The sequence below is a fragment of the Triplophysa rosa genome, linkage group LG15 (assembly GCF_024868665.1).
Source record: "Triplophysa rosa linkage group LG15, Trosa_1v2, whole genome shotgun sequence".
Taxonomy (NCBI): Eukaryota; Metazoa; Chordata; class Actinopteri; order Cypriniformes; family Nemacheilidae; genus Triplophysa; species Triplophysa rosa.
The window spans coordinates 11,477,282-11,499,284 of NC_079904.1; the positions used below are offsets into that span (position 1 = coordinate 11,477,282).

A 22,003-nucleotide genomic window follows, 5' to 3' on the forward strand; every position below is an offset into this window, starting at 1 on the left:
GTCATTATGTGAGATTAAAGTGTAGTAGTTAAAAATGCATTCAGACTTTTTTCTGAGTTTAATCCACTATATTTTATGAAGGATTATTGATTGATACAACCTATCCAGCAGTCTTGACAATTGACTTCAGATGACGGTTAAGATAATTATGATCAGAGTAAAAAGAGTAAAAGACACTTTGATTCTTTCACCTGAAAATAAAGATAATATCATTAGTTAGTTACAGAATACATTTGTTAAGAGACTAAAAAGCTTTGAAATAATAAAAATGAGTTCATAATTGCTGTCTTTCATTGTTAATCATTAAAAATAGAATTTCTTATAATACCTTCATTTTCTTTTGGAAATATTAATTTACGGGCTGTTAAATCAAATATGAAGTCAAAATGTTTTATCAAATGCTTACCAGCATCAAAGGCATCCACTAACATGCCTGTGGTGTCGCTGAAACTTCCATTGTTTGGTTCTGGAGTGACACCCAACAGCTTGCACATCAATGGATAGATGCTGACACTGTCAAACGGCTCAGCCAAGAAATTCTTCCTCAAGTCTGGACCAAACGCTCGAAAGATCATTTTCATATCCATTTCGTGATTACTGAATCCATGATCTCCTTTGTTGATATACAAAATGATCCTCTGTGAAAACAGAAAAAAAAACTTTTGGATAGAAGAATATATAAGTTTATAATGACTTACATTTATTTCCAAATAAACCTACCGAGTTCAGATTAAAACCCAGGTCTGCAAATAGAACAATAGGCTGAATTCTCTGATTTTTGGCAATGTGAAATTGTCCTGGAATCTCTTCTTTCTTATAGACTCTGAGATTTGGATGTGCATTCTTCAGGGCATCATAAATCTCCTGCTCTTTCCCCTCTTTAGGTGTGATCATCCCAAACCCACCGTAGTCAAGCAACTCGAACTCAGATAGGTTGAAAAAACTCATGTAGTTGGCAAGTCGGATCTCATTAACCTCAGGCGACTTTTTAACAGTGGTCATGCCGTGATCTGAAGTGATAATGACATTGAGACGATCAGTCAAACCATTCTTCTCAATGGCCTCCCTAAGGTAACCGATAACGCGGTCGATCTGTTCAATGATCTTTCTTCTCTCTGGTGTTTCTGGGCCTTTGGCATGGCCCACGTTGTCTGGTTCACCATAGTAAAGAGCGACGAAGTGAAAGTCCTCTTCGCTGTACCATCTCATAACAGTGTCGATGTTCTGCCTCCACTCTGTTTCATTGTCATCCGGGTGCCCATTACTTTCCACAAGGGAACGATCCACAGCTTGCCCACTGTAATTCACTCCACCACCAGGATAGAAGAAAGATGCTGTTTTCAGACCCTGTAAAATACATAAGAGATGTGATTAGAAAAGATAATAGTGGTCATTAATAAATAATTGATGAAAATAAGGAATAGTTCACTATTCACTACTGTGAACAATAATAAATATTATATTTCTTCACTATGTTGTGTTTTTCCACTCAGCTTGCTATACTTTCTTTTTTAACTGGACCATTTAAAGTAAATGTAATCTCTAATTTATTTTGTAATCGTCACAAGAAATACAAAACATCAACAACAAAAAAAGAAAAGTAAAGAAAAAAGGTATTATATTCTTAAAGGGACAGTTCGCCCAAAAATAAAAATTCTGTTATATACCCTCATGTAGTTCAAAACTCTTTTTTTCTGTGAGACACAAAAGAAGATTTTTTGAGAAATGTCTCAGTGGTTTTGTGCCCATACAATGGAAGTCAATGGGGGAATGTTGTTTGGTTACCAACATTCTTCAAAATATCTTATTTTGTCTGCACAAGAAAGTCCTACAGGTTTGAAATGACAAGAGGGTGAGTAAACGACAAAAATTTAAAATTGGGGGGGGGTTTAGGCAATATTTCCACACCTGATTCTGGGCTGTTATCCACAGGGGCAAAACACCATTATCCCACCACTCAGATTTTGTTAGTGTTCTCTTATGAGGAACGATCACGCCAGTGGAAGAATTAAACATCAGGTTATGGACAACACCATGATCCTGTATCCATCTTCCTAAATGAGAGATTAGGATACATTCAGACTTACAGTCATTTAAACACTGTTTGACAATAGATGTGGTATAAATTGTGGTAGTCTGAAGTGGCTTCATCTACAGTGAATGGACCCACATTTCTATCTAGGCTATCTCACGCTGTGTACAGTAAATGATAACATAAAACAGTGCATAGACATTGGTTTATGAACACTGCTTATAAATAACCTTTGGTGTTACAGCTCAGACAAAAAGTATGTGCTCAGCAGCTTTAAGCAGACATATTGAGACTGAACATTCTTGAAAAGATTATATAGACTAGTTATTCTGAGGCATGACATACCCCAGTTAGGTATGAATTTACAAATAAAATGTATATAAACTTCATTTACATGATGCACAATTCCATAACTAATGACTATTACATTTTTTTCAGGAAAATTTCAGTTTTCAACTATGCAAGAGGGAAAGTTAAGTTAGTGTGTATACCACCTCCGTCAGATAAACATAGGCTACAGAAAGAATTTAAATACAATTATTCACATACAACAGGGTTATTGAATATAACTTTTAAAACTCAATAAAATATATTGACACATTCTTGTATAACTCACAAGTCGATGTCCTTACCAGTAATAGTTGTAAAGTGTGATGGAGATGTCATGGTGATCGCTGGAGGATTGATGTATTTTGCTTTTACTCCCTCTTTAACAAGCGCATCCAAGTTTGGCGTGTCTGCATCTTGGTCATAATCCCATCTGAATCCATCAAAAGAAATGAGCAGCAGCTTGTTATATGTTTTCTTTTTGGACAGAGGCTTACTGCTCACACAAAGAGACAAAACCAACACCAGCAGAAGTTCTGACTTCATCTTGAGAGAATGTCAAGAAGAGTGAAAACCAGCAAAGTCTGATTTTGGTTTTATAGGCATCTATATCTTGGACTGATAAAATGGCCCTGTAATAGCTAGGCTACTGATTCATTATTTTCTGTACTCTCAGCCAGTTTCATTTCATTAGCTATTATATAAAAGGCTCAATGAACGATAGATCAACCCATTTGTTATTTATGTAGGCTACTGTAATTTTGAAAAGAAAAATGTTGTGCTGTTTTCATTCATTCAGATCATTTTCAGCTTTGAACTGTCTTGTTGACCGTGGACCATGAATGGGTTTATCTATGTCTCATAATATGAGATAAGCAGAAAGCCGTCACAGGTGACATAAGTTTAAAGAAATTTGTAATGTCACCAGTTCACAATCTTAGTAGGCCTACGGGGTTTCCTGAACTGAAAAAAATTGAATAGCAAAGAAATGTTTAGAAATAACGATAGTTATGTAAAATACTACTAAGAAAAACCTCAAAACAGATAAAAAATAATGTTTTTGAAGGTAAACATGCAAATGTGCTATTAAATTATTGAAATATTTACTTCCTCAGAGAGGACTTTAAGTAAATTATTTAGGTCAAAGAGGTTCGACTGACAAAACAATTTGAAAACCACTGTCTTAGTATATAAAAACAAAAACAATTGTATAACCTAGCTGAAACCATCACTCTACCATGATATCTCCACTGTTGCTTACAGTATATTTTCATGGGTTTAGAGAGACTTTTATTATAGATTATTTTAACCGGAAATAGGAAGTTCATCTTTCATCATTACAGTTTCCGTTTTCACGCCGCTTTCAGGGCTGGGTCCCTGACAGCTGATGTGATTTCTAAAAACAATTGCATTTATACTAAAACAAATACACGTAAATGCGTTAAAGCATAACATTTTAACATTTCTCGTAGTTTATCGGATAACTAAGGTAAGGATTTTTTTACTGATCTTTATTACCTTTCCAAAATGGCCCCTGGACTGTTTACTGTGTCAGCTGCCTTGTGCATAACATATCTAACGTAAACGTATAACATTATTATAATAAAAACCTATTCATATGAAACGTTTATTAGTTTGCAATTACACTATCTGTCAAATGCACAATCAGCGTTAATACTATTTTTGGTCAATTTTAGAAAATGTTGCTGCAATACGGACATTAATGGCTGTTTGGTGACAAATTAACTATTCTTGTAGGTTGCCTGCATTCATTTTTTTTGTTTTTGAAGAACTATGTTTATAACTTAACCTACAGTTCCTAGTCTTTTTATACTAGTCATCATAACTGTCTCTTTTACTCTTGCTTTACACTGTAGATGAATCATTAATTCATTATAGCTACTATTATTCATATTCTTTAATATAATCAAGGTAAACATAATATGTTGTGCTGGTTTCTATGATGTAGTTGTACTTTCAATTTCAGAACTAATCATGACTGCGATCAAGCACGCCCTTCAGAGGGATATTTTTACCCCCAATGATGAGCGTCTGTTGAGTATTGTCAATGTCTGCAAGGCAGGAAAAAAGAAAAAGAACTGTTTCCTGTGTGCCACAGGTCAGTCCGCTGATACCTGTTAAAACCTCAAAGTTGTAATGTTTATAAAAAATCTATTTGTTGTTGATCTTACCTGTATTAATTCTGGCTCCATCTGTAGTTACCACGGAGCGTCCGGTGCAGGTAAAGGTGGTGAAAGTGAAGAAGTCGGATAAAGGAGACTTCTATAAGAGACAGATGGCATGGGAGCTCAGGGACCTGACGGAGGTCGATGCCAAAGATGCCAATAAGGTGAAATTTCCACTGTGACATTATTTCTAAATGGCATAATGGAATAAACCTCAATGATTTGGGATTCATAGGCTATGACTAGATCTTATATCAGATCCATCGAAATAAAAAATATAAAAACATTCTGTAGACATACTGTGGATTAACTTTGTATGGACGTATTAGTACATTCACATGGATTTTATTTCTTATTTTTCTTATCACCCTGTAGGACAACCCAGAGTTTGATCTTCATTTTGAGAAGGTTTATCGCTGGGTTGCGAGCAGCACAGCTGAGAAGAACTCATTCATCTCCTGTATCTGGAAGCTGAACCAGCGCTACCTCAGAAAAAAACTGGAGTTTGTAAACGTCAGTCCTCAGCTGCTAGAAGGTGTGGCACACTGTTGGCACTGGTGCTGAGGAAAAACCATAGCATGTTATTAAACTATCAGTCGTTTTCTAATATGTAATTACTTCATTAAATTAATTCAATTCAAACATTGAAATCAATTTATTTTATTTTATTTTGGGTCACTACTCACCAGTTGAGAACCATTGTCCTAAAGAATGTACATACTGTACTGTAGATATTTTGCAGTAGTTCAACTTACATTTGAAACGTTTTCCTTCTGCAAATGCTCTTTCTTTCTTTCTTTCTTTCTTTCTTTCTTTCTTTCTTTCTTTCTTTCTTTCTTTCTTTCTTTCTTTCTTTCGTTCTTTCGTTCTTTCGTTCTTTCTTTCTTTGGGGTTTCTGCTGTATGTCTTTTTGAGTGCCTCTTAATGCTTTAACCTGATCTGTGCTGTTCTCTCTAAATCTCTCACTGGCCAGAACTTCCTAAAGCTGAAGGTTTGTACTGTACCTTTTTCTTCCATGTTTGTCCTTTTTCATTCACCTGCTCAGTTTTTGTTTTCCCCGTAACTAATGGTCCCATTAATGAGTCAGATTATCCAGTTTACACTTTACACTCACTATCTGGAATATATTTGTGTACCTGTTCATAATAAGTGTTACTTATAAATATTGTGTTTATGTATCAGTTATGTGTAAGTGTGAGTATGTGGTTTACATGAAGCTTTGTTGTCATCACCGCTCTACATCTGCCTCTTCAGAGTCGGTCCCGAGCGGAGAGAGTCAGAGTGTTGCCGGGGGAGACGAGGATGCTCTGGATGATTACCAGGAGCTGAACACTCGTGAGGAGCAGGACATTGAGAGCATGATGGAGGTGTGCGAGTACGCCATCTCCAACGCCGAGGCCTTTGCTGAGAAACTGTCCCGTGAGCTGCAGGTCCTAGATGGGGTACGTTCAGGCGGCGCTTTCTAAGTCGTTTTCTGTACCACTGGTTTTAGCAAACAAATGACCAAATTAGATATTGTTATAAGTTACATTTACATTATTTCCTGGACGCTTTTGTCCAAATCGACAATCGACGCTTTGTGCTTCTAAAGCAATGCTCTACCACTTGAATTTTTTTCTTTTATCCAGTCTTTTGTTAAATTCACTGCATATTTGTATTTAAAATATAATTTCTTTGCAGCATCACTTTTAAATACTAGTGCAGGAAACGCTTGTGTCAGCATTAGATGTAGTGGTGAAATAGCTCAATTGTGTGTAATCTAGAGTTTATGATTAGCTTGATCTACATTGAGCTGAAGACAATACTTATCTAAAGGTCAAGGTTAGTCATATCAGGTAATAATGGACAATATAACGTATTAAAATTCATATCAAAGATAAAACTGTTTATTTTGTAAATCATTTCTTTAATAATTATGACTTTTTCTTGCTGATGTGAATAATGTTGCATTATTCAGTTGTTCATCTGTTCTTCCCTGGTCAGGCTAACATCCAGTCCATCATGGCTTCTGAGAAGCAGGTGAACATCCTGATGCAGTTGTTGGATCAGGCTCTTTCTGAGGTGGACAATATTGAAGGCAAACTGCTCAGTTATGAAGAGATGCTGCAAAGCGTCAAGGAGCAGATGGACCAGATCTCTCAAAGCAACCGCCTCATCCAGATCAGCAACACAAACAATGATAAACTCCTGGATGAGATCCAGTTTCTTGTGGTGAGTTTAGGGTCATTTGGTTAGATGCAGTCACATGCTGAGATGATGACAGCAAATTACTGTCACTTTAGCTGCTCTTGTAGGGATTCCGATACATCTCTGATGTCTGTAACCACGCCCCCTTACACTTCCTATTTGAAGGAATAGTACACAAAAACAATGAAAATTAGGGTGTACTATTCCTTTGTTATTTGTTGTCTTTTTCTCCACACCTGATAGAACTACATGGACCTATCTAAAGGGCACATCAAGGCTTTGAAGGAAGGAGATTTGTCGTCTCCAAAGGGTATCGAGGCCTGCATCAACGCTTCTGAGGCTCTGTCACAGTGCATGAATGTGGCCCTCAAACCAGGTAGTGCTTGCGTATCAGTTGCACTGAAATAATTTGAATGTCTTGTTACAAACTGTTTAAATTTAACACTTTTTTTATGCTATAGGTCATGATAAGTTGCTGGCAGTCAAACAGCAGCAGCGTCTGTTTTCTGATCTCAAAGATACTTTTGCACGCCGTCTCACCAACCACCTGAACAATGTTTTTGTGTACCAGGTAAACACACACACACACACACACACACACACACTCAAAAAACTATTACACATTTCAATTTTTATATCAGCTGTCCCTTAATCTTCCTCTGTCTGTGATTGGTTCTTTCTTCTGTCTTCCTGTTTCCTATTGGACACCGGTCTTTTCCACTTTGTTTCACTGTGCTGTCTGTTCCTCTGTCAGTTCAACCACTTCAGTCACTTCAAAATGACCATCCCTCAATTCTATAGGTCGTCCTGTCTGTCACTCCCTGTGAGTACGCCCACTCCAGCACCCTGTTTGCCCCGCCCACCGTAACGATCACGCAGTTCATCTCCCTAGCTTACTGTCTCATTAACACGCTTCTGTTTCCATGGAACCGTTCAGTTTAGGCATGCCCATGATAAAGTAAACCAAATGTTTTCATTTTAGGATACTAAGATGTTTGATTCTTCTACATAAACCTCCTACTCATAAACATCATGATGTAAGCTCTTGGTTTCCCCCCTTAAAACCAAGGGGGGCTCATCATTGCCTTGTTTTGCTAACTCTTCGATGGATTTATGGGTGCTCGTGAGAAGATGGCCTGGTCGGCATGCAGTTCCCGTAGTGTTTGCTTTTTTGATCTTGGATGTTCCGTACCGTAGATGCATCTGGAAGGAACTGCCTGAATGGGAGAATAGCTCCCAAAACGCTACTGTTAGTTTTGTTGCAGCGTTCATGGACTCATTCAGCTTGATTATAAAATGCAAATGGACATTTTGCCCCACTAATAACTGTCTGAGCTCAGTGTCACTGGAATATAACAGCAACCCTTTGTGTGGGTGTGACAGCTTGTGTGCATTTTCCTTATTACTGACTCAGAAACCTGCGTGCATTGACCACTGTTGTGTAAAACCTTAACTCTGTTAACTTTGTTTGTCTCTGTTTGTGTGTGTAGGGTCATGATCAGAGCAATACACTAGCACAACACACAGCTGAGCTGACTTTACCCAAACACAGCCCACTACACAGAGATCTTCTCCGATACGCCAAACTAATGGAATGGCTGAAGAACACACAGAGAGATAAATATGAAGGGCTCTCCAGGGTAAGTGTTTATCACTTTTATCATTGTAGTGACTGTCATGTTATTTCAACAGTCTTCATGAGGTTTGTTTATTATCTGCTAATGGAACCATTGAGAACTTAATGTTTGGAAAATATTCAAATAACATTACATTTTACATTTACGCATTTGGCAGACGCTTTTATCCAAAGCGACTTACATTGCATTATATTATACATTTGTATCAGAGTACGTGCAATCCCTGGGATCGAACCCATGACCTTGGCATTGCTAGCGGCATGCTCTAACCACTGAGCTACAGGAAAGTCAGGGACAAAAATGTAGTAAATTGCTATAATCATCCATAATTTCAGTCTTAAGGTGACCATTACAGCATCATAACTCATTAAGTATCAAGTGTTAAATTACATACCAATATTGTCATTAAATCATGATTATATTTATTTTATAAGCCATTATTGAAAATGGCCATCATGGCTGTGTTAATGTTAAAGCACTGTTGGTGTTGTGACATCATAATTACATTTGCCATAACAATAGAAATGTATCAGTGGTGCATTAGCATTTGCCTTATTTCCACTAGTCAGTAACAGTAAAAATGTCATCATTCACAATTCAACAACTATAAATATAACATTAAAAATAATAATGCAGTATGAATGCCCAGTAATTACATATGCATAATATGTATGTACATGTGGAATAGGACTGTAAAATAAAGTGCTACCAAAATAACATTGCAATCTATTTTCCTCATGTTATGATATTCCTTCTGCTTTAGAAATTGCAATGTCTTAGCGGATGAGAATAGCATTTGTATGTTATTGCTCAGGTCAGACTTAATATTTGGTTAAGGTTATTATACCTTAATGAAGTTCAAGTCCCCCTGTGGTGAAAATCACATTTTCTATGTTGTTTATGTGGTGCATAAAATTTATGTATGAAATTTAGCGGCATCTAGCGGTGGGGGTTGCAAATTGCAACCAACTGCTCACTCCACCACTCCGTTTCAAAGCACTATGGTGGCTGACGCAGAACTAAGATGTCGTCACGTTTTTGCTTCTTTGCCGAAGGAGATAACACATTGACGAAACGCGCTCTGTAGAGCAGTTTGTCCGTTTAGAGCTACTGTAGAAACAACATGGCGAATTCCATGCAAGGGACCCGCTGTTTAAGTATATAGAAATAGCTCATTCTCAGGTAATAAAAACATAACACTTCATTATGTAAGGTCTTTATAGTCTCAAGTCTCAATCTACTTTTTTATAGAGCCCTTTCCACTACAAAGTAGACCAAAGGACTGTACAACCACAACAAAATAAGAAAATAACAACATGATCAAACATAACAGAAAACAGGAAAAATTAAAACAATACATCTTACAAAAGTCAACAATTAAAAGCAATAGAAAACAGGTATGTTTTCACGTGTGATTTGAAAACATCAACCGAGGGTGCGGATCTGATGTCAGGTGGAAGGGTATTCCATAGTCTTGGGCCGGCGACCGAAAATGCGCGATCCCCTTTGATTTTCAGGCGAGCTTTCGGAACTGAAAGCAATAAGCAATTAAATGATCTTTGAGGTCTACCCGAGTTCATGTGAATCAAGTCCGTAATATATCCTGGGGCTTTATTATGGACAGCTTTAAAAACGTACAGCAACACCTTGTACTGAATCTGATATTTAACCAGAAGCCAATGCAGCTTTTCCAAGACTGGAGTAATATGCTCCCTTTTCTTTGTACTAGTGAGGAGCCTCGCAGCTGCATTTTGGACCAATTGCATTTTTGAAATAAGAGATTGGCTCACTCCCAAATAAATTGCATTACAGTAGTCCAAACGGGAGGAGATAAATGCATGAATCACTATCTCAAGGTCAGAAACAGACAAAAAAGATTTCATTTTTGCAATAGTCCTCAACTGAAAAAAGCAACCCTTTACCACACGTTTTATCTGTTTATCAAACATTAGAGCAGAGTCAAAAATTACACCCAGATTTCTTATTTGGTGCTGGACATTTATAGTCTATGTACCCAACACATCGTTTATGTCACAGTCAACCTTATTTGGCCCAAAAATAATTACTTCAGATTTATTTGCATTTAGCTGTAGACGATTTTGCTCTAACCAGTACTTCACCTCCTCAAGACATAATAACAAAGATGAATGAGAAGTTGATCCTCCAGATCTAATAGGTAAATAAATCTGAATATCATCAGCATAAAGATAAGACAAGACATACGGTGCCTTTTAAAGATATGGCCTAAAGGCAAAAGAAATAGCGAAAACAAAATAGGCCCCAATATGGAGCCTTGAGGTACTCCACAGTCAATAGACACTGACGAGGAAGAAAATTCCCCAACCCTCACTGAGAAGGATCTTCCCTTTAAATAAGAAGAAAACCATTTTAAAACAGTCCCTCTCAGACCCACAACATGCTCCAAACGTTTAATAAGGATATAATGGTCTATTAGATCAAAAGCTGCACTAAGGTCAAGCATAATTAAAGCTCCTTGACTACCAGAGTCTGCAATGAGTAACAAATCATTTGAAACTCGCAATAAAGCTGATTCAGTGCTGTGTCCTGCCCTAAAACCAGACTGAAAAACATCTAGCACATCATTTTTAGCCAAAAAAGAGCTTAACTGAGATAAAACCACTTTCTCCAATATTTTCGAGATACTGGGCAGATTTGAAATTGGCCGATAATTTGTGAAGTCCAAAGGGTCCAGAGCAGGCTTCTTAAGAAGTGACTGAATGACCGCTTGCTTAAGGCATGATGGGAAAAAACCTGTAGAAAGGCTACAATTCACAATAGATGTAATACTTGGTCCAATAAAGTCAGCTGTCGCACCAAGTAAACCTGAGGGCAAAACATCCCAACTGGTAGCTGGGCGTTTCAACTTAGCAATAATATGAAAACTAGATCAAATTCATCAAAAGTGTTGACTTTTGATACACCTCTGAAGACATAGTTATGTATATTACATTGCATTTCTGTCAATAGATCCTCCAAAAAATTACACACTGGACCTATAAGACATAGTTACATTCTTTTTACATTTAAGTAGGTCATTTTGATGATCAAAGAGGAGAGTTTTACAGGATTATATTATCAACTACAGGGGGGCTATAAAGACCAAGCAACATAATCTTTAGGGTTTAAGTCATCAGAGAGATGATTACTCTCTTGATCATTGCAGAGTGCTAGAACAGTTCCCAGATGTTTAAAACACATTTGTGTCCACTCTCCATTATTAAAACATCCTTAAAATCCAGTCATGATGGAAGCCATGGCCTGGTGGTTGGCACATGTGCTCTATCTGACGGTGAGAGTCTGTTTTTGTGACATTTCCTCTCTATACAAACTGCATGGTAAAAAGGCCAAAACCCCAAAATTTTGTCAAACTTCTACGCCTGTTTTACGTTTTTACAGACTTATGTGGATTACATGACCCGACTCTATGAGCGGGAAATTAAGGACTTCTTTGAAGTGGCAAAGATCAAAATGGCCGGCACTAGTAAGGACGGGAAAGGAAAGTTTGGTAAGATCTCACTTGTAATAAAATGTTATTTATTTATTAAAAGAAACTCTCGTTTTGTAGATGCTGTAACTCCAGTCACTGTATGTGCCATGTTGTGCATTTGTCACATTGTTTGTTATGTCCATATGTTTTGTCTTTTCTTGCACTAATGTTACACCACATCACAAATGTAAAGCCGATTTAGAGTGTTCAATTTAGAGTATTTTGTGTCGGATACACTGGATACAACATAGTTCTGTAATAGTGAATCAGTGATTTCAGTCATTGCTTGTTTCTGATAGCATCATTTGATATATGATGGTTTTTAATGTCACTAATGTTTTTATAGTCCTGACATTTGCTGCATGGCCCAAAGCTTGACAACCATTACATGAGCCACATCTGTATTAAACGTGCTAGAGGCATGTCACACACACTGTCTTTTGTGGAAAGAAACCATAAATGCATGACACTTCAGGATTTAAATAACAAGTTTTTTTCATTGAGCACATCAAAATATTAAGACTGGATTGTTTACTATTTACCTTTTTAGCTCATGAATAAGATGTTTTTTTAAATGAACACTTCCTTTATTTCTTATGTCTTCAAAAACATTGATCCTTGTTTTGTTGGTAAGCTGTTAGCAGAAAGCCACAGAGCAGAAAGCCACTGAATTCAGCCACTGCAGTGCATGTCATTTTTATTAATCTTTGACCTTTAACCCCAACTCTGGCACCATGCTGCATGTCGTGAGCCTAACGTGTCTCTGTCTTTGCCTGCTTTTCTAACCGGCCTCCAGCCACGCTTCCGCGGAAAGAGAGTGCTCTCAAACAGGAGACAGAGAGTAAGTATCAGCCACGCATATCCCACAATGCCTTGCTGCCTCTTAGTGAAAGAGGTTTGTCTGTTTTGGCACAGTTAACCATTATTGTAACTTTAGCTTCGATGTTTGATAACATGATTACATGTTTTAGTCTTTTGCCATTTCGTGAACTCCATCTCACCTTGTCCACAATCATGAAACTAACTGCTGACATGTCTAATGTTAATGTATTAGGGGTTAAAAGAACAGAGTTTTATTATCTTATGGCATAAAGCATGACCTATTATTAATGGCAGATAATAGACTGTAGTTGGATTGCATGGATTTTATCAATGCTTTTAGACCATGATGTTCTTGATAAGGTAAGTTACACTAAATGACCCACAGTAAAAAAATATGTATAAAAAACAGTTCTTTATAGAACACATGTGGCTTGTGTATAGATTTTGCTCTGATGGTTTCTCCTGACTCTCTCAGGCCTGCATGGGAGCTCAGGGAAGCTTACAGGCTCCACGTCCAGTCTAAATAAACTGGCTGTGACCAGCTCCAACAGCAAACGCTCTCAGTCCTCCTCTCTGCTCGATATGGGCAACATGTCTGCGTCTGATCTAGATGTTGCAGACAGGACCAGGTTTGATAAGGTTTGTTTGCCACCACAGTTTTTTTAAATACGGGTCATGCCTTGAAAAATACCAAACTTTCAGTCGATACAGTTATGCATTTGGTAGACGCTCTTAATAAGTGAATAACAGTTCATTCAAGCTACACATTTTATCAGTTTGTGCATCCTCTAGGAATTGAACCCATAACATTTGTGTTTGTAGTACAATGCTTGCGATTTTACACATTAAAAGTTTACTGTTGTATTATAGATGTTAGTCATTTTATAGCAATTTAATTCATTTTTATAACTATAATAAATAGTATTTGTTTAATTAATTATTATTGCATTAACGTGTTATATGTATTATAATAATAATTATTGCATTTCTCAATGAAATAAATATCACTTCATATTTTTTCAAGCTATTATTCAAATAAACAGCTATTTATAAAAATAATGAATCAAATTAAATAAATCATCAATAAATATTGTGTTGCTAAATGCATTTGTTGCATGCATTCAAATTGAGGTTTGGTGACTCTTCTGTGTGTGTGTGTGTGTGTGTGTGTGTGTGTGTGTGTGTGTGTGTGTGTAGATCTTTGAGCAGGTTTTGAGTGAGTTGGAACCACTGTGTCTGGCTGAACAAGACTTCATCAGCAAGTTCTTTAAGCTGCAACAACATTCGACACCAGCACAAGTGAGGTCCAGATAGAAACAATACTGCCTCACATGTACGTATCATTTGCGTATTGCTTTAATGTTACAAACTCTTCATCAGGGAGAGAATGTGGATGACGCAGATGGAATAGTGCACTCCAGACCACCCAGCGAACACAGAATATCTATGTCTGAGTAAGTGACAACTTTCTTCAATTCATTTCATCGTAGAAATCGCAAGAAACCTCAAAACTTTCTCATGTTCATTTGTCTTGTAGGAAGGACATGGTTCGACTGATGATGAATAAGATTTTTCAGAACATAGAAATGGAGCTGAACAGTCTGATAGCTTTAGGTGATAAGATAGACAGTTTCAACTCTCTCTATATGCTGGTTAAAATAAGTCACCACGTCTGGACGGCCGAAAACGTCGATCCTGCTTCTTATCTCAGTACGACACTTGGCAATGTGCTGGTTACCGTAAAGAGAAACTTCGATAAGTGCATTGTGAGTTGAACTTGTTGTTTGATCTATGTGTTGATGGTAAATGAAGACGAGTCAAATCCTGTCGATCTCCTGATGGTGGTTTTGCTCTTGCAGTCCGGTCAGATTCGTCAGATGGAGGAGGTAAAGATTTCCAAGAAGAGTAAGGTGGGCATCTTGCAGTTTGTCACTGGCTTTGAGGAGTTTGCAAAGCTGGCTGAGGCTATTTTCCGAAACACAGAGCGACGAGGCGACCTGGACAAGGCCTACATTAAACTTATCAGAGCTGTTTTTAATAACGGTGAGGGTCTTACCCAGTCTTCAAAAATGCTTAAAGAGAGAGTTTACCCATAAATAAAATTCTGTCATTATTTCTTTACCCTTTTGTTCAAGACATCATAGGTTTGGAAAGACATGAGAGTGAATAAATGAATTTTCATTTTTGGGTGAACTATCCCTATATTTGAGAGGAAGACTAATGTCCAAGATCAACCTTTGTCATTTGTTTGTCCCAAATCTTATTGGTATCTGTCTGTTTGTGTGTCGATAGTGGAGAAAGTGGCCAATGAGAGTCAGAAGACTCCACGTGATGTGGTGATGATGGAGAACTTCCACCATATTTTCTCGACACTGTCCAGCCTCAAGATCTCCTGCCTTGAGACGGAGAGAAAAGAGGCCAAACAGCAATACACAGAACACCTGCAGTCTTACGTCATCAACTCGCTGGGCCAGCCGCTGGAGAAACTCAATGTGAGCTGAGAAAAGTGTTTATGGAAACCTTGATTCAGCGATGTGCCGGTTTAACATTTGACTCCTTAGTAATGCATTTGAAATATTTATGGAATTTCAATGGCATTAAAATGGTTAATTGTAATTGTCTTAATATTTGCTTTAGAGGGTAATAGTTTTCGGATTAAGATTGACTTTTTTCTCATATTGAAGCACTTCTTCGAGGGAGTTGAGGCTCGTGTAGCTCAGGGTGTACGTGAGGAGGAGGTGAGCTACCAGCTGGCCTTCAATAAACAGGAACTACGAAAAGTCATTAAAGAATATCCTGGCAAGGAGGTGAAAAAGGGCCTGGACAACCTTTACAAGAAAGTGGATAAGCACCTGTGTGATGAAGAGAGTCTGTTACAGGTGAGAAAAAGAGCAACATTATTATAAATGCTAAATAGTTTTACTTTGATATTTGTGGAAGCTTGAAGAAATAATTAACTCGAAAAATGTCCATTATATCCTTGTTCACCCCCATTCCAACCACATATGCTTGGATTTTTCCATGGTGTAGAATTTCTGAATAATCTTTACATGCATCTTTGCCAAATCCAAACAACTACAGTTCATAATGTATATTGGCTGTTTGCTCCAAAGAGGGCAAAATAGACTTAAATTTAAGTCATTATTTTCTAATAATCTTCCTCTTTCTATATGGCGCCTATGGCACATCGTTGTCAAGTTGTGGTGATCTATTCCTTTTAATGTGACCACACATATTTGATGCATATAGTTGTATTCCTCATGCATTAGTCATATCATTGAGAACATCAGTTTGAGTTTGACCCGTGTCCTGTCCACTAGGTGGTGTGGCACTCCATGCAGGACGAGTTCATTCGGCAATACAAGCACTTTGAGGGCCTGATAAACCGCTGCTACCCCGGATCTGGAATTACCATGGAGTTCACCATTCAAGATATGCTGGAGTATTTCTCCAGTATTGCTCAGTCCCATTAAAGTTCAAGAGTGATAGTGATGATGGTGTGTGTGTGTGTGTGTGTGTGTGTGCGTGTGTGTGTGTGTGTGTGTGTGTGTGTGCGTGCGTGTGTGTGTGTGTGAGTGAGAGAGAGAGAGAGAGAGAGAGAGAGAGAGAGAGAGAGAGAATGAATACAGATGTACCACAGCATATATTTGTATATATATTACAGTGCATTTTGATTTTTGCAAGTAATCTTTTTTCCATTCAAGTGAACTAAACTGAGTTACAGTACTCATCATGCTCTTTTAAAACGTGTCCTGTGAGATCCTGTTGTTGTTAATGCAACATTTCTTTATATCACGTTATGCTAATGAATTAAATGACTGAACACTACACATGTACTTAATATTTTTATCCTGGTTCATCTTCCATGCAATTGTATGATGATCAACAAATTACAATAAATTACAAACCTGTCTGGGGTCATAAAGGAGAAAAGTCAGATTTATGAGTTCTTTGAATATCTTTTTGTAATCTGATCAAATGTTTTACCATTGTTAAAGCGTTACACACCCATAGCAAAATGAAAGTGATAGTTCAACCAAACAGTGATAATTCTGTCATCATTTACTCACCCTCTTATCATTTAAAACCTGTATGACCTTCTTCTGCAGAACACAAAAGAAGATATTTTGAAGAATGTTGGTAACCGAACGACGGCGGTACACAATGCAAGTCAATGGGTACCGCCTTCGTACGGTTACCAACATTCTTCAAAATATCTTCTTTTGTGTTCTGCAGAAGAAGGAACGCCATACCAAATAAAAATGACAGAATTTTCATTTTTGGTTGAACTATTCTTTACCAGTACTTGCTTTTTTTTAATGCCATAGTTTATATGGTATTTAAAGCCACAGTCACTACAAATTTACTATCATCTTGCTGCATTAACCACAGTTAACCCATTGTATTTGTAGTAAAAATATGGTCTAACAAATAGTAATCAATCTGCTAAAAAAACATAACTGTTAGTCACTATTCTTGTACATTAATATAACCACTGTTATTTTCTTCTAATGGCAGGTTGCGATTCGAGCTGCATTTGTATACTTTTGCTTCCTAGATGAACTAAAACCTTACTGCTGACTCTGTGTAGTGAAAGTCTAACCAGCCCCCTTGGTATTTTGCGCCAGCCCCTTTACAAGCAGATAAGTTATTACTTGTTCCCCCGAAATTTTCGTCCCCACCCCCATTGTTAATACTTCATTTCCCATCATCCTCGCTCTAAAAACCCCGTTTTCACCGAAAGCCGATTGCGAGATTTGTTTGGTTCACTGAAGCGATGCATGTGTATTGACCTGTGTATATTCGTTCGGTCTGAGGACGCTTTTATGCATCTGATTCGCGATGCCTCCGCCGCGCAAGCAGCACTACGGCATTAAACACGCGAGCGGCTCACTGATTCACTACAGACCGCCGGTGAGCGCGATCACACAGCGTCGACACTCAGCCGTCGTGCCTTCGGTGCTGACGTTCGCCGTTATCGTGGCATCCGGAGGCCTGTTGCTCATGATAGAGAAGGGAATGCTGAACAGCGTAGAGACTCCGCCGCCACGGGCAAACGGCAAGAGATTCGCCAGAAACAACAACCCGGCTGCGGACGTGGAGTCGCAGGTAACGCAGTCGTTGTAACGTCATATATCAAACTCACGGCGATGATCATAAACAGTGGCGTAATTAACATTTGCGGAGCCATAAATGTATTTTTTAAAGTTATTACATTGGAACAACTTTTGAGTTTGGCTGGGAGGGATGTCCAACTAGGAATGTTCAGGAGACTTTAGGCTGTGTCCCACGAACTAGCGAGCTGTCTAAGTAGGCAGCTTTTGTAGATCGCGTTTGGTCTTATAGCACTGCCTGAAAGGTGTATGGGTAAAATGGACTTTTTTTATTAAACACATCTTGCAAAGCTGTCACCATATGACCCTCTTAAAAACTTACAAACACTTTTCGTTTCCATTACAGCTTTTCTCTTTCTATTCTTGTCTGAAACCGTCAGACATGAAAGATCTCATCGTTATAGGACATTAAATCAAGTGAAAGCTGATTGTTTTTTTAGCCAACTGATGCCCGGTTTCACAGACAAGGCTTAACTAGTCCAGACTAAAATAAAAGTTTGAGCTGTCTTAACTGAAAATAAATTGCACCGACATATCTTTAAATCTGTATGTTATTGCCTTCGTTTTGTCTCAAGATACACACCAGTAATGTTTTTATATAAGGCATTTTAATAAAAGCGACTTAAATATCCTAATTTATCCAAGGCATAGTCCTGGTTTAAGCTAAGCCTTGTCTATGAAACCGGGCCTGATGGTTTAAGTTAAACCTGCAATGTGGAAAAGATTTTGATGGGACAGAGGAGCACCATATTTCATACTAGAAAATATTTAACATGTGGAAACCTTGAAGCCAAGATATGAAATGGAAACCTGGGGCCGGTCCTTTGAAGTCAAGATCCCTGCAGAATTCTTGACTAAATATTGAGTACATTCATCTTTCATGTCTCACTCACTGATATGGCCAAATAAACCTAACGGTTTAGATTGTGATGTAAATTAAAGCAACCAAAACATACTGTTTCATTTACTTCTGAATAAGTCTGATTTTATTCATGGAGTTGTATGTATTTTTGTACAAGTATGTTTTGGTCATACCAAAATAATACATTTCTTTATCGTGTGTAATTATATACAGCTTTGAAAAGAGTAAAAGACCACTTACAATTTGTGTTTAATAAGCATTTTTACATGATTTATGGCTATTCCAAAGTATCTATTGAATTCCAACACAAGCACATCTCAGGAGTGAAAGCTGCTGGGGCTAAAAATGTAGGTTATTCCACCAAATGTCTTTTTTTTCGTAAATACTTGTACAAATATTTAAAAATCAGAATTAACTTGTTTTTTTCTGCAGTATTCGAGTCTGAAAACATTGCATATTTTTGTTGAATTATTTTGACCATTTTTTGACCAGTTTGTCCAGTGTCTATTTTCTGCAAATAAATACACATAGAAGAACAGTTTTTTTATTTGGAATTTGAGAAAAATGTTGTCAGTTCACGGAATGGTTGTTTGACAGAACTGATTTAAACACATACCTACAAATAGTAAACGCAGAAAAACGAAAATGAATTTTGCAGTATTTTTCTGCAGAGCTGTATATACGTTCTTGTTGTGCATCTAGGCTATTCAAGAATCACCAGTGGAGAAAGATGATGTTTGGTTAGTCAGGGGAATGTCCAGTGTAAATGTTTATCTATTTAGCAACATGTTTTCATATGTTTCATCTGCTTTTGGCTTAAAGAGAGAAATGTTTATGGAAATTGTGTTAGTTAAACACTGTTCTATTTATACATAGTTTTTATTGGGGTGCAGTGGACATTAGGAGAAAATGATAATCACTTGAGTTACAGTGGGCTGACAGCTGCGGTTAAGTTCTCAAATGATATATATATATATATATATACTGTATATATATATATCACACAACGAGTAATACAAACATGTGTCACTTTGTCTGCACAGATTCTACAAGAGATCCGTAACCGTACCATCAGATCAATGTGCGGTCAGAGGAACACACCTAACAGCGTTTGGTCTCTCAGTCCCCTGCAGAGGAAGACCCTCCTCCAGCACATCCTGGTGAATGACGAGCATCGTTTTCTATACTGCTACGTACCCAAAGTGGCCTGTTCAAACTGGAAGCGCGTGCTGAAAGTCCTGAGCGGAGCTCTAGTCAACGTGAACGTCAAAATGAAGATGGACCATCGTGCCGATTTGCTTTTCCTGTCTGACTTCTCACCGGAAGAGATTCGCCATCGATTGCGGCATTATTTTAAATTCATGTTTGTACGAGAGCCGATGGCCCGCTTGCTTTCTGCCTACCGTAACAAGTTCGGCGAAATCGAGGCCTACCAGCGTAAATACGGCGCGGAGATCGTACGACGGTATAGAAAAGGCTACGCGAAGGCTAAAAAGATAGCAGGAAACGACGTGACGTTCACAGAGTTTGTGCGTTATTTGATAGACGAGGATCCTGAGCGCATGAACGAGCACTGGATGCCCATCACCAACCTGTGCCAGCCTTGCGCTATACAGTATAATTTCATTGGCTCGTATGAGAGGCTGGAGAGCGACGCGGCTTATGTGTTGGAACGTGTCGGGGCGCCGCAACGCGTGCGTTTTCCTGAACGCCAGACGTGGTACAGACCTGTTACTAAAGAAACACTTCATTATTATCTATGCACTGTTCCTCAGAAGTTCTTGAAGGAGCTTCTGCCGAAGTATATTTTAGACTTCAGTCTGTTCGGCTATTCTTTGCCCAACACAACCACTGAATACTGTAGGCATTAACAAAGACATTGGGTTGATACCTGCTTTGTAAGACTGACTGTAATCTTGTCAATATTTGAGAAGTTTTTTTACATGTACAGAATTGAAAAGAGGCTTCAGTACAGTGTATTGAAAGCATTTGAAGTGCAAACCACTATTTAACTGGAAGTAACTCGATCAAGTGGTATATCCACACAAGCTGGTCATATAAACATTGTGCTGTGCGCAAGACTATCATGGGACTTTATATCAATAAGCACAAATTCACTTATCAGTGTAATATTTCTAGTAGGGCTGTGCAATTAATCGAAAATAATCGTAATCGTCAATTTTGGCCTTCAACAATTACAAAAACAAAATAATCGATGTAAAACGATTATTGTGCCGCATTCCATTTTGCAGGGATCATCACTTTTCTTGTGGTATAAATCCACAGCGCACCCCCTTCCTTTACTGTGGTTCAGCTGTGCTATTTCTATTTATTTTTCAGTTGAATTCACATTTTAAAAGCAAAGTATTTTTATTTTCTATGTTGTTAAGTATAGTGTTAGATAATCAGGATCTCAATATTGGCCAAAATAATTGTGATTATGATTTTTGTCATAATCGAGCAGCCCTAATTTCTAGTGTTTTATTTTTGCTTAATTATCTAGCTGTGTAATCATTTTTGCGTTTGCTTTTACCCGTCTTGAGAGTGGATTTGTCACTGATCAATGTTTATTCACAGAGGTCTCCATTTTGACACTAAATGAAACATGAAGCTCTTAGAGAGAGTGTGGGATGTCCCCCAGGTAACTTTATATTCCTCACCTATTTGTACCAAATAAATGGTTTTATAAGTGACACGGATTAATATAGCAAAAAAATACAATATTTTTACTATAGCTTTAAGACTTGAAGCTCCTTATCTGCCATTTGGTGTTTTGAAAAGATGAGCTCTGGGTTGAGTCCCTTAAGAGATTAAAAGAATGCAGTTTCACATCCAAAAGTTGGAGTATTGTACAATGAGGAAATAAAACATTTTTTTTAAACTCAACAGGCTGGATTTCTTTTGTATTTTTTCTCTTAACTGCTGATAGAGAGAGCATATCATCGCTGTCGAACAGAAATCATTGCTATTATATTTAAAGCTTGTTTACTTTGACAACAGCATGCTTAATTTTCAAAAAAAGTTAGTGGTTTTTCATTTCCTGTAATGTGGCAGTTTTGGAGATACCAGTTTGCTGTCTGACAGCAACGATAAACAGTGGAATTAAATCAGTAACCGTTCTAAATTTAGTTCTTTAAAGCCCACAGGCATGTTCTGATCTAGGTGGTTCTCTCAAATGAGCACTTTTTCAAATTCCTAAAAGTGAGCTGTAGCAATGGCAACAGGCTTTGCAAACAAAATGATTGTAAGAAACTACTGTACATGAAACGGTACACAAACTGGCAAGCCAATGGATTAATGTACAACAAACCAAAACAGCTTTTATTAA

General features: G+C 37.7%; 3 protein-coding genes across 9 annotated transcripts; 2 read left to right on the forward strand and 1 right to left on the reverse strand.

Moving 5' to 3' along the window:
* Positions 1-126: 126 nt before the first annotated feature.
* On the reverse strand, positions 127-2,905 carry zgc:153896 (uncharacterized protein LOC569930 homolog). The gene is made up of 5 exons (XM_057353242.1): positions 2,665-2,905; positions 1,909-2,054; positions 721-1,347; positions 407-638; positions 127-191 (listed from the first exon to the last, which is right to left on the reverse strand). The coding sequence occupies exons 1-5, from the start codon at positions 2,903-2,905 to the stop codon at positions 127-129; spliced, it is 1,311 nt and encodes a 436-aa protein (XP_057209225.1).
* Positions 2,906-3,683: 778 nt separating this feature from the next.
* Positions 3,684-16,636, forward strand: exoc1 (exocyst complex component 1). Of its 7 annotated transcripts, XM_057353236.1 has the most exons (22): positions 3,684-3,848; positions 4,057-4,113; positions 4,347-4,478; positions 4,579-4,709; positions 4,921-5,080; positions 5,519-5,536; positions 5,800-5,987; positions 6,529-6,756; positions 6,976-7,108; positions 7,194-7,303; positions 7,487-7,555; positions 8,223-8,372; positions 11,787-11,895; positions 12,674-12,718; positions 13,175-13,338; positions 13,897-13,998; positions 14,080-14,153; positions 14,237-14,465; positions 14,559-14,742; positions 14,992-15,191; positions 15,384-15,578; positions 16,020-16,636. In XM_057353236.1, exons 3-22 carry the CDS (start codon positions 4,355-4,357, stop codon positions 16,170-16,172), a joined length of 2,766 nt encoding a protein of 921 aa, XP_057209219.1. In that variant the 5' UTR covers positions 3,684-3,848; positions 4,057-4,113; positions 4,347-4,354; the 3' UTR covers positions 16,173-16,636. The 7 variants fall into 7 exon arrangements, with proteins under 7 accessions (XP_057209219.1, XP_057209218.1, XP_057209221.1 ...); XM_057353235.1 differs by lacking the exon at positions 4,057-4,113; XM_057353238.1 differs by lacking the exons at positions 4,057-4,113; positions 12,674-12,718.
* A 727-nt stretch (positions 16,637-17,363) lies between these two features.
* chst14 (carbohydrate (N-acetylgalactosamine 4-0) sulfotransferase 14) lies at positions 17,364-21,554 on the forward strand. Its single transcript, XM_057352930.1, has 2 exons — positions 17,364-17,808; positions 19,719-21,554. Exons 1-2 carry the CDS (start codon positions 17,542-17,544, stop codon positions 20,544-20,546), a joined length of 1,095 nt encoding a protein of 364 aa, XP_057208913.1. The 5' UTR covers positions 17,364-17,541; the 3' UTR covers positions 20,547-21,554.
* Positions 21,555-22,003: the final 449 nt, after the last annotated feature.